At 41.4% G+C, this 13067-nt stretch overlaps 1 protein-coding gene across 1 annotated transcript; it reads right to left on the minus strand.

The window, feature by feature from the left end:
• Window positions 1-71: 71 nt before the first annotated feature.
• On the minus strand, window positions 72-4102 carry LOC112219580 (protein PBDC1). The gene is made up of 6 exons (XM_024380936.2): window positions 3966-4102; window positions 3599-3664; window positions 3342-3401; window positions 2293-2433; window positions 2086-2197; window positions 72-1948 (listed from the first exon to the last, which is right to left on the minus strand). Exons 1-6 carry the CDS (start codon window positions 3993-3995, stop codon window positions 1857-1859), a joined length of 501 nt encoding a protein of 166 aa, XP_024236704.1. The 5' UTR covers window positions 3996-4102; the 3' UTR covers window positions 72-1856.
• Window positions 4103-13067: the final 8965 nt, after the last annotated feature.

The following is a 13067-nucleotide window of genomic DNA, read 5'->3' on the forward strand; positions in this document are numbered from 1 at the left end:
ATGGGGTAATGTCTTTAGTGTGTGGTGCAGACAATATCGTCATAAGGATTAAACAAACACAGGCTACATGCTGATTCCAGACATCCATTTATTCAGATTTGTATTTTTAACATTCACGCAACCAGTCAGTGAATGTGGTCGGATACACACACCGGGCAAATCAAAAAGGACACCCCATTTTCCAATATAGTGCACCACTTTTAGCCAGCACACTGGTCAAAGTGGTTCACTATAAAGAATGTCATTTGAAACAAACTGTACAAGAACATACCCAGAAATTATTGCCACAAATTAGAGAACCTAATTACATATACAACGCCTTAAAGTATTCACACCGTGGGATAAAAAAGTCATTGTTCACACAATCTACACAATACTCATGTCAAAGTGGGAAAATTATATTTTTTAGACAAGTATTCAACACCCTGAGTCAATTCATGTTAGAATCGTATAATATGCACATTCTCTTCAAAATTCTTCAAGCTCTGTCAAGTTGGTCATTGTTAGACAGCCATTTAAGTCAACTATGCCACTCAGGAACATTCAATGTCATCTTGGTAAGCAACCATATTTAGCCTTGTGTTTTAGGTTATTGTCCTGCTGAAAGGTGAATGTCTCCCAGTGTATGTTGGAAAGCAGACAACCAGGTTTTCACCTGTGCTTAGCTCTATTCTGTTTATTTGTATCCCAAACTCCCTAGTCATAAATATTAAGTGGTACTCAGTGATGTTGGATTTGCCTCAAACAATGCTTTGTATTCAGGACAAAGTTAATTTCTTAGCCAATTGTTTGCAGTTTTACGTTGGTGCCTTATTGCAAACGGTATACATTTTTTGGAGAATGTGTGTTTTCACTCTTGTCATTTCAGTTATTGTGGAGGAACTACAATGTTGATCCATCCTCAATTTTCTATCACAGCCATTAAACTAACTTTAAATTCACTATTGGCCTCATGGTGAAATCCCCTGAGTGGTTTCCTTCCTCTCCAGCAACGGAGTTAGGAAGGCTGCATTTATCCTTGTAGTGACTGGGTGTATCGATTCAACAGCCAAAGTGTAATAACTTAACCATGTTCAAATGGATATTCAATGTTTTTTTTTTTTTTACCCATCTACCCTTTGAGACATTGGAAAACCTCCCTGGTCTGGATAAATCTGTGTTTGAAATTCACTGCTCGTCTGAGGGACCTTACAATTATCTGTGGGTTACAGAGATGAGGTAGTCGTTAAATCATGCTAAACACATTTCTACTCCTGAACCTATTTAGGCTGGCCATATAAGGGGTTGAATACTTGACTCAAGGCATTAGATTTTCTAAAAACATAATTCCACTGACATTATTGGGAATTGTGTAGGCCAGTGACACAATCACAACTTCCACTTTAAATTCAGGCTGTAACAAGATGTGGAAAACCAAGGGGTGTGAATACTTTCTGAAGGCTCTGTAGCTACCATGCTCAGTTTGGACATCAGTACACGCACTCATGCACAGTGGGATGCAGGCTGCAGTGTGGACCTCTGGGCCACCCTCAGTAAGCAAACGTTGCAGATAAGTCATTGTTCTATATATCTATGAACGTTCCACAACGTGGTGCCCTGCTGAACGTGCCACTGGTCTAGTATCCAGTCGACGATCACAGGAAAAGTGTAGGGAGATGGATGTCAAGCAATGGGGATGTTAAGCCTGGTAACCAGGGCTGTTGAAATGTTATCTGTTCCTGGGTTAGAAGTTGTGGGGTTCAGAGTATCCCATACCTAGGTCAAAAGGTAGGGTGTCAAACCAGGGCTGTTAACTCTTCCTTGGTTGGGTTTACAAGGGTGTTGGAGACTATGCTAAGAAGGTTATAGGGTATGGGTTAAGAAGGCTGTTTTTTGGCCTGAAATACAGGGGCGTTGAATCCTTCTCTGTTCCTAGCGATCTCGATTGCAAAGAACTGGATCCTGGTGGCTGCAGGAACAACATGATCGCAGTTAACACTGGTGTAGTCACTCGGCTACACAGGACCCTTACACTGCTATGCTCCTAATGCCACTTTTTAACAGTGACAACGTTTTGTATGTGTAATAGTGACTCGCTGAACATACCAAATATGGTGTTTTCCTCTGTGTAGTCCTTCTCACAGTCAAGTCGTAGCAAAGTCCCGTAGTTAAAGTCCTCCACCACCCCATCGAACTGGTTACAGAACGGACGCCACTTCTAGACACCAACACAGAGACTAAGTTAGTTTCTCTCTCACTCTTCCGCAGTCCCTTTTTGTATTTCTGACACCTATAACACACCCAGTCCCTTACCTCTTTGGCATCGGCCGTTTTGAGCATGTCTGGGTCCAAGTTCTTGATGTTGAGGTCTGAGAAGGATTCTCTGAAGGACGTATAGATCTGGTCATCCACCTTAGTCAGCTTCAGATTACTGGGGTCTACCGACGAGATCAGCTACACACACACAGACACGATTAGCTGGAGGGAAGGACTAGATCAGTGCAATGTGGCTGCTAGTATTGGTATTTTGCTCCACCTACCCACATAAAAAAACATACTATGGTCTAAATACTGTAGTATTATAGTGCGTTTGCAGACTTTACTGTTAACTTTAGTGTTTACTACATTATTTATACTAAAGTAATTAATGTAGTGTTTGTGGACTGTTGTATACTGTAGTACAGCTATTCTCAACTGGTGGGTCGTGACCCCAGTTCGGGTCCTGGGAGGTTTTGAATATATACATACAGTTTATATTTCAATGAAAAAACTACAAACCTGGAAGAAAATATGAACTATCAATGTTTCAAAATAGATCTATTAGCAGCACTATTTTGGTTGATTTTGTGGTCTCAAGCCAGCGAGTTTAACATTCTTGAAGAATATGGGCAAAATGTATTTATTGAAAATGAGAGGTGAGAATGTTGTTCCCTTGTCATAATTGCTACATTTACTATCAATATAGTTTTCCAGATTGTATATTGGGTCGCGACTGAGGCAACCTGGTTCAATTTGGGTCCTGAGGCAACCTGTAGATCCACTGGTGTAGTATTTGCTGTAGTGTTTGAGGACTAATAATATACTGTAGTATTTACTGTAGTGTTGTCTATAACCTGTATGGCACACAATATGGTTATACTTAGCATGTAGGTTTCTCACTTATGGGTGGCACAAATTGGGATATCGGGCGAGGGAAATGGGCAGGGTATATGCAAATTAAATACTGTAGTGTTTTTGCACACAACTGTAGTATTTACTACAGTTTTTTTGTAGATAATACTGTACTATTCTATAGTAAACTGTAGTATTTTTTCCATGTGGGTAGTTTACCTGATTTCAGGTGCTGAGAAAGAGATACTCACATTAAAGTAGATCTCTGCATGATTGTAAGCCTTCATCGCCCACATCACCTCCAGTTGAGGCTGAGGCACGCACACACACACAGGTTAGTTGCAATGTTGGGAAAGAGTTCTCTAGGTAAGAATTTAATTTGACTGTTTTACACCTGTTGTATCCTGTGCACGTGGCGAATAAACTTTGAAACTAACACACTAGAAAACTATTGTGTTGTGAGTTTGTGTCAGAGAGGAAACCTAAATAGCACCGGTGTGTTACTCACATCGTTCCCATAAGCCTCAGCTGGTAGAGACAGAGCCTGGGCGGCTGCTGTAGCTCCCTCCACGCCCTGAATAACATAACCATTACAAAAGAAAAGTACTACAATTGATATCACACCTTATATAACGACAAAATGTCATTAGCATTAGTAATTCAATATTGCTGCAGTGTAATGGTAAGCACATGTTTAACTCAATCAACGTTGTCCTCGTTTAGCCAGTGGCATTTTAAACAGCAGGCCGGCATCAGTCCAAATAAAACATGCATCATATACTTTAACAGTTCACTTATATATGCAGCTACAATATACCCGTATATTACATGTACATTAAGTTAAAATACTGTTATTTAATCTTGTGGATTCTCACCAGAGAAGCAATTCCATTTCCCGACGCCATAGCTGTAAACTTTGACCCAATGACGTCACGTCGTTCTAGCGCAAGCGGTCTACGCCTCTGCAATGCAATGCTGCAAGGCAAACGCAGCGTTTCACTGGAAATGAATGTAATTCTGGTGTACCAAAATGCAATAACGCTTCGAACACCCCGACAGTGAATTTGCGCTAAATAGTACGCAGCATCATCAACATTCACCTTCTGCTACTATTTCTGTCAAGCCGTCTACGCACACAGTTTGGCATACGTTCGATAAATCCAATGTATGCACCACAAACGAACGCACTGCAATGCAATGTTGCAAGGCAAATGCAGCGTTTCATTGGAAATGAATGTAATTCTGGTGTACCAAAAGGCATTGCTACTGTTGGTGTGATCGAAGCGTAACGCTTTGAAAAATAGTATGCAGCGTCATCTGGATATGTGCGCAACAAGTTCATCATACCATTTTTGTCAAGCCATCTACTCATACACGTTCGGTAAATCCAACAGATGTACCACACCGAACGAGCTGTATCTGCAACACAATGCTGCAAGGCAACGCAGCGGTTCATTGGAAATTAATGTAATTCTGGTGTACCAAAATGCAATAAGGCTTTCACCTTCTGCTACCATATCAACATTCACCTTCTGCTACCATTTCTGTCAAGCCGGTTACACATACAGTTTGATACATAGGTTTGAGAAATCCAACATATGCACCACACCGAATACACTGCAACTGCCTCTGCAAGGCAAACCCATTGTTTCATTGGAAAGTAATGTATTTCTGGTGTACCAAAATGCAGACACTGTCGACTCGTTACACTTTTAGAGCAGAGGTGTCAAACACATTTTTCAATGTTTGGAAAAGATATTCCTCTATCCATCGTTTTTGGAATGTTTGATACTCTGACTGTTTAGCTTTAATTTTGGTGATTATTAGAGAGCTGTATACAGTGAAGAAACTGTGTAGGTCCAGTGGCGATTTTAAGCATGTAAATCTTGGTGGGGCAAAACAAAAAAAATGTGCGACACATGCCAGCAAAGCCACTACACTACACAACACAACACTAAACAATACATTAATTGCACTATAACGGTGTCAAACGGTGCACACAAACTATTAGGGCCTACATAAAGCTGCCCCAACAATGAGGTTAGTCATTTAATGTTAGCCATATTTGTTCGGTAACATTGAAAACATTTGCATTGAAGATTACGGTCCTTGTAATTCTATTGATTCATGAGTTACCACTGCTACACCTGGCTATCAGCGGAGCCTTGTCTGGCAGAGAAACAGTTAATTCAGTCTCAATTACTGCCTTTAAAAAAAACACAGCTGATATGGCTGACTTGCTTAAACAAATGTGGTTCATACTGCCAATTGAGATGTACAAATTATGGCATAAGGGGAGGACAAGCGGGTAAGAGGCAATCCGTAATTTCAATTAAGACATTAATGAGCAAGCGATGATGGACAAAGTCAATATAACTATTTGTTCAGTACTTTTGAAATGTACAGCGGCAGAATTCAGAACATGGGCGGTTTTTACAGTGTACAAGTCAGAACCGTAGGATAAATATAGGGGGCATATAAACAGACAATGAAAGCTTTTATAATATTCAATGATTACATTTCTCTAAAACAGGTTATAGGCTACATGTGCACCACCAAGTTAGAACAGTAGGCGAAATTAAGAGATGAAAATAGACTAAATTGTTAGGGTGAGGCACATTGAACGCCGTTTGGGTCTTTGCATGTAAAAAAAAAAGCACTATTTGACGTGTGAAATAAGCTTTTAATTTGACACGTCAAATAACACAATTCTATTATAGAATGTGGTGTATGCTGAATTTGCATGTGCAAGCCAAGCACAACCACGACTATCAGTAGCACTGTCAAATCTGTACAAAAAAGATGTAAACTCTCTCTTGGACAAGGTGACATTTATCAATGTATTCAGCTTTATTTACTCTCATATTCGAAAATACTAATTAACATCAAATTAGACATCATGCAAGACTACAAATCCCTGCAAGCTCTTGCATGTAATATCTTGTCAAAGCCTTGCTGTCAGCAAGCTAGCTAGTATCTACCTTGATCCGAAAGGAAATGTAACATTTTTGTTCCATATTTTATTTAACAATTATTAACAATTATTCGTTGACTTATTTATGCATTTGGTCTTCTCTTGTACATAATACTTTCCTAGTAGTGATCTTCATCTGGGCCTTCTCCTGAGCCTTGACAATGGGGCTGTGTATTATCATGCTGAATCATGAGATGATGGTGGCAGATGAATAACACGACAATGGGCCTCAGGATCTTGTCACGGTATCTCTGTGCATTCGAAATTGCCATTGATAAAATGCAATTGGGTTCATTATCCGTAGCTTATGCCTTATCATACCATAACCCCACTGCCACCATGGGGCACTCTGTTCACAAAGTTGAAATCAGCAAACCGCTCGCCCAAACTACGGCTGCCATTTGCCCACTGAAGTCAGTTACCATGCTGAACAGCATTTAGGTCCAGACCCTGTTGAGGACGATGAGCACGCAGATTAGCTTCCCTGAGATGGATTCTGACAGTTTTTGCAGAAATGATTTGATTGTACAAAGCCACAGTTTCATCCACTATCCAGGTGGCTGGTCTCAGACAATCCCGAAGGTCAAGAAGCCGGATGTGTGGTTCCTGGGTTGGCGTGGTTTCACGTGGTCTGCAGTTGTGAGGCAGTTTGGACTTCCTGAAAAGTTCTCTAAAATGACGTTGGAGGCGGCTTATGGTAGAGAAATGAACATTACATTCTCTGGCAACAGCTCTAGTGGACATTCCTGCAGTCAGCATACCAATTGCATGCTCCCTCAAAACTTGAGACATCTATGGCATTGTGTTGTGTGACAAAACTGCACATTTTAGAGTGGCCTTTTATTGCCCCCAACACAAGGTGCACCTGTGTAATGATCATGCTGTTAATCAGCTTCATATGCCACACCTGTTAGGTGGATTTATTATCTTGGTATAGGAGAAATGCTGACTAACGGGGATGTAAACGCATTTGTGCACAAGATTGGAGAGAAATAAGATTTCTGTGCATAATGTAAAAATTCTGGGATCTTTTAACACTTTACATGTTGTGTTTATGTTTTTGTTCAGTATATATTTTTGCTCAGTATAGTTGACTGCTGTGGCTAGTCAAAAATGACTCGTTTTGAAAGTTGGACCGTCTTATCCATTGAGGCTTTAAGTGTTCTTACACTGTGATTTTGAACATTTAAAACAACTGGGGAACGTACATGGCAGGCATTGTCACCTTACCCTGCTACATAACTTCTGAGTGATAGCAAGCACTTCTACCAATCAGCCTACACCACTGCGTACATACTGGTTGTTACTATGACAACTAGTGTAGCCATGTCAGCAAATGATTGCTGTCTGAACACACAAATCCGATTTTGTCACTTGTCACTTGTGGACAGTCAGTATTCCAAAACGGATATGAAAAATAAAACTTATTTGAGCAGTGTGAAAAGGCTATAGTGCATACTAAAAGTATGTGAAACCTTGGATTTAATAACTGGTTGACCCTCCTCTGGCAGCACCAACCTCAACCAAATGTTTTCTGGAGTTGCAGATCAGACCTGCACAACAGTCAGGAGGAATTTTGGGCCATTTCTCTTTACTAAACACTTTTCAGTTTAGCAATATTCTTGGGATGTCTGGTGTGAACCGCTCTCTTGAGGTCATGCCACAGCATCTCAATCGGGTTGAGATACTCCAGAAGGCGTATTTTCTTCTGTTGAAGCCATTCTGTTGTTGATACTTTTGTTACTTCAGCGTTTTGGGTCGTTGTCCTGTTGCATCACCCAACTTCTGTTGAGCTTCAATTAGCGGACAGATAGCCTTACATTCTCCTGCAAAATGTCTTGATAAACTTGTGAATACATTTTTCTGTTGATGATAGCAAGCTGTCCAGGCCCTGAGGCAACAAAACAGCTCCAAACCACGATGCTCCCTCCACCATACTTTACAGTTGGGATTAGGTTTTGATGTTGGTGTGCTGTGCCTTTTTTTCCTCCACATATAGTGGTGTGTGTTCCTTCCAAACTTCCTCAACTTTAATCTGTCCACAGAATATTTTGCCAGTAGTGCTGTGAAACATCCAGATGCTCTTTTGCGAACTTCAGGCGTGCATCAATGTTTTTTTGGACAGCAGTGACTTCTTCCCTAGTGTCCTCCCATCAACACCATTCTTGTTTAGTGTTTTACCTATCGTAGACTCGTCAGCAGAGATGTTAGCCTGTTCCATAGATTTCTGTAAATCTTTAGCTGACACTCTATGATTCTTCTTAATCTCATTGAGCGTTCTGTGCTGTGCACTTGCAGTCATCTTTGCAGCACGGCCACTCCTAGGGAGAGTAGCAACAGTGCTGAAGTTTCTCCATTTAGAGACAATTTGTCTTACCATGGATTGATGAACATAAAGGCTTTTAGAGATACCTTTGTAACCCTTTCCAGCTTTTTGCAAGTCAACAATTCTTAATCTTGGGTCTTCTGAGATCTCTTTTGTTTGAGGCATGTTCACATCAGGCAATGTTTCTTGTGAATAGCAAACTCAAATTTTGTAAATGTTTTTTATAGGGCAGGGCAGCTCTAACCAACATCGCCAATCTCGTCTCAATGATTGTACTCCAGGTTAGCTGACTCCTGACTCCAATTAGCTTTTGGAGAAGTCATTAGCCTAGGGGTCCACATACTTTCCCCAACCTACACTGTGATTGTTTAAACAATGTATTCAATATAGACAAGAAAAATACAATAATTTGTGTGTTATTAGTTTAAGCAGACTGTGTTTGTCTGTTGTTGTTACTTAGATGAAGATCAGATCTAATTTTATGACCAATTCATGCAGAAATACAGATCATTCCAAAGGATTCACATAGTTTTTCTTGCCACTGTAAGCATTCAGACCCTTTACTTAGTACTTTATTCTTGGGTATGAGCCTGGCACACCTCTATTTGGGGAGTTTCTCCCATTCTTCTCTGCAGATCCTCTCAAGTTCTGTCAGTTTGGATGTGGAGCGTCGCTGCACAGCTATATTCAGATCTCTCCAGAGATGTTCGATCGGGTTCAAGTCCGGACTCTGGCTGGGTCACTCAAGGACATTCAGGGACTTGTCCCGAAGCCCCTTCTGTGTTGTCTTGGCTGTGTGCTTCGGGTCATTGTTGTGTTGGAAGGAGAACCTTCCCCCAAGTCTGAGGTCCTGATCGCTCTGGAGCAGGTTTTCATCAAGGATCTCTCTGTACTTTGCTCCATTCATCCTTCCCTTGATCCTGAAAAACATCCCCACTACATGATTCTGCCAACAACATGCTTCACCGTAGGGACTGTACCAGGTTTCCTCCAGACATGACACTTGGCATTCAGGCCAAAGAGTTCAATCTTGGTTTCATCAGACCAGAGAATCTTGTTTCTCATGGTCTGAGAGTCCTTTAGGTGCCTTTTGGCAAACTCCAAGCGGGCTGTCATGTGCCTTTTACTGAGGAGGGTGCCTTTTACACAGGCACCCTCATAGATATCATCCTAACCAACTTCCCCTCTAAATACACCTCTGCTGTCTTCAACCAAGATCTCAGCGATCACTGCCTCATTGCCTGCATCCGTAATGGGTCAGCGGTCAAACGACCTCCACTCATCACTGTAAAACGCTCCCTGAAACACTTCAGCGAGCAGGCCTTTCTAATCGACCTGGCTGGGGTATCCTGGAAGGATATTGATCTCATCCCGTCAGTAGAGGATGCCTGGATATTTTTTTTAAATGCCTTCCTAACCATCTTAAATAAACATGCCTGGTTCTCCCCAGACCTGACTGCCCTTAACCAACACAAAAACATCCTATGGCGTTCTGTATTAGCATCGAACAGCCCCCGTGATATGCAGCTGTTCAGGGAAGCTAGAAACCATTTTACACAGGCAGTTAGAAAAGCCAAGGCTAGCTTTTTCAAGCAGAAATTTGCTTCCTGCAACACTAACTCAAAAAAGTTCTGGGACACTGTAAAGTCCATGGAGAATAAGAACACCTCCTCCCAGCTGCCCACTGCACTGAAGATAGGAAACACTGTCACCACTGATAAATCCACCATAATCGAGAATTTCAATAAGCATTTTTCTACGGCTGGCCATGCTTTCCACCTGGCTACTCCTACCCCGGTCAACAGCACTGCACCCCCAACAGCAACTCGCCCAAGCCTTCCCCATTTTTCCTTCTCCCAAATCCATTCAGCTGATGTTCTGAAAGAGCTGCAAAATCTGGACCCCTACAAATCAGCCGGGCTAGACAATCTGGACCCTATCTTTCTAAAATTATCTGCCGAAATTGTTGCCACCCCTATTACTAGCCTGTTCAACCTCTCTTTCGTGTCGTCTGAGATTCCCAAAGATTGGAAAGCAGCTGCGGTCATCCCCCTCTTCAAAGGGGGGGACACTCTTGACCCAAACTGCTACAGACCTATATCTATCCTACCATGCCTTTCTAAGGTCTTCTTTCTAAAGCCAAGTCAACAAACAGATTACCGACCATTTCGAATCTCACCATACCTTCTCTGCTATGCAATCTGGTTTCAGAGCTGGTCATGGGTGCACCTCAGCCACGCTCAAGGTCCTAAACGATATCTTAACCGCCATCGATAAGAAACATTACTGTGCAGCCGTATTCATTGATCTGGCCAAGGCTTTCGACTCTGTCAATCACCACATCCTCATCGGCAGACTCGACAGCCTTGGTTTCTCAAATGATTGCCTCGCCTGGTTCACCAACTACTTCTCTGATAGAGTTCAGTGTGTCAAATCGGAGGGTCTGCTGTCCGGACCTCTGGCAGTCTCTATGGGGGTGCCACAGGGTTCAATTCTTGGACCGACTCTCTTCTCTGTATACATCAATGAGGTTGCTCTTGCTGCTGGTAAGTCTCTGATCCACCTCTACGCAGACGACACCATTCTGTATACTTCCGGCCCTTCTTTGGACACTGTGTTAACAACCCTCCAGGCAAGCTTCAATGCCATACAACTCTCCTTCCGTGGCCTCCAATTGCTCTTAAATACAAGTAAAACTAAATGCATGCTCTTCAACCGATCGCTACCTGCACCTACCCGCCTGTCCAACATCACTACTCTGGACAGCTCTGACTTAGAATACGTGGACAACTACAAATACTTAGGTGTCTGGTTAGACTGTATACTCTCCTTCCAGACCCATATCAAACATCTCCAATCCAAAGTTAAATCTAGAATTGGCTTCCTATTTCGCAACAAAGCATCCTTCACTCATGCTGCCAAACATACCCTTGTAAAACTGACCATCCTACCAATCCTCGACTTTGGCGATGTCATTTACAAAATAGCCTCCAATACCCTACTCAACAAATTGGATGCAGTCTATCACAGTGCAATCCGTTTTGTCACCAAAGCCCCATATACTACCCACCATTGCGACCTGTACGCTCTCGTTGGTGGTTCCAAACTTCATCCATTTAAGAATGATGGAGGCCACTGCGTTATTGGGGACCTTCAATGCTGCAGACATTTTTTGGTACCCTTCCCCAGATCTGTGCCTCGACACAATCCTGTCTCAGAGCTCTACAGAAAATTCCTTTGATCTCATGGAGTGGTTTTTGCTCTGACATGCACTTTTAACCATGGGACCTTATATAGACAGGGGTGTGCCTTTCCAAATCATGTCCAATCAATTGAATTTACAACATTCCAATCAAGTTGTAGAAACATCTCAAGGATTACCAATGGAAACAGGATGCATCTGAGCTCAATTTCGAGTCTCATAGCAAAGGGTCTGAGTTCTTATAAAAGGTTTTCAGTTAAAAAAAAAAAAAATGTTGCAAAAATGGATTAAAAAAAAATTATTTGTCATTATGGGGTTGTGTGTGTAGATTGCTGAGTTTTTATTTAAAAAACATCTATTTTAGAATAAGGCTGTAATGTAACAAAATGTGGAAAAAGTAAAGTGGTCTTGAAACTTTCGGAAGGCACTGTGTTGTGGAAATTCTTACACGGGGACACTCAAAGTCAATCTTAAATTAATCATTGTTTACTGTCAGCGCATTGGAGAGGTTCCAACCAACTCAATGCACCATAGTACACATGTCAATAAGGAGCTCTCCCTGTAGACCCAGCAGTTGTCTTATATACGGCTATACATAAGACAAGACATATTTGCATGATTTAGCATAATTCATTATTCATTACAATTTTGTTTAATTCATGTGACCAACCAATACTGTTTCATAACATGTGAGAGACCAACACCTCACGAGGTTTCTTTCTCTGTAAACTGAGACCTTGAAACTGAGAAATCTTTCGTTCGTTCTCAATACAAGGTCTGGGCGTACTGCCAAATTGCAGCTACTGCTGCAAGTGAGGATTTGTTCCAGTCAGCCACTTGCATGAACACAGAAATTGGTTATTTGTTATTGGTTATTAGAACAGCACATGAATAGAAGACAGAAATTAGTTATAAGAAAAGCACAAACATGAACATTTCCCTTACAACTGTACAGTAATAAGGTGGCTAGAGTTGAGGATACAGTTGAAGCCGGAAGTTGACATAAATCTTAGCCAAACACATTTAAACAAAATTTTTCACAATTCCTGACATTTAATCCTAGTAAAAATTTCCTGTTTTAGGTCAGTTAGGATAACCACTTTATTTTAAGAATGTGAAAAGTAAGAATAATAGTACAGAGAATGATTTATTTCAGCTTTTATTTCTTTCATCACATTCCCAGTGGGTCAGAAGTTTACATACACTCAATCAGTATTTGGTAGCATTGCCTTTAAATTGTTTAACTTGGGTCAAATGTTTCGGGTAGCCTTCCACAAACTTCCCACAATAAGTTGGGTGAATTTTGGACCATTCCTCCTGACAGAGCTGGTGTAACTGAGTGAGGGTTGTAGGCTTCCTTGCTCACACACACTTTTTCAGTTCAGCCCACAAATTTTATATGGGATGTGATGGCCACTCCAATACCTTGACTTTGTTTTCCTTAAGCCATTTTGCCACAACTTTGGATGTATGCT

This window comes from Oncorhynchus tshawytscha, linkage group LG20 (genome assembly GCF_018296145.1).
Source record: "Oncorhynchus tshawytscha isolate Ot180627B linkage group LG20, Otsh_v2.0, whole genome shotgun sequence".
Lineage (NCBI taxonomy): Eukaryota > Metazoa > Chordata > Actinopteri > Salmoniformes > Salmonidae > Oncorhynchus > Oncorhynchus tshawytscha.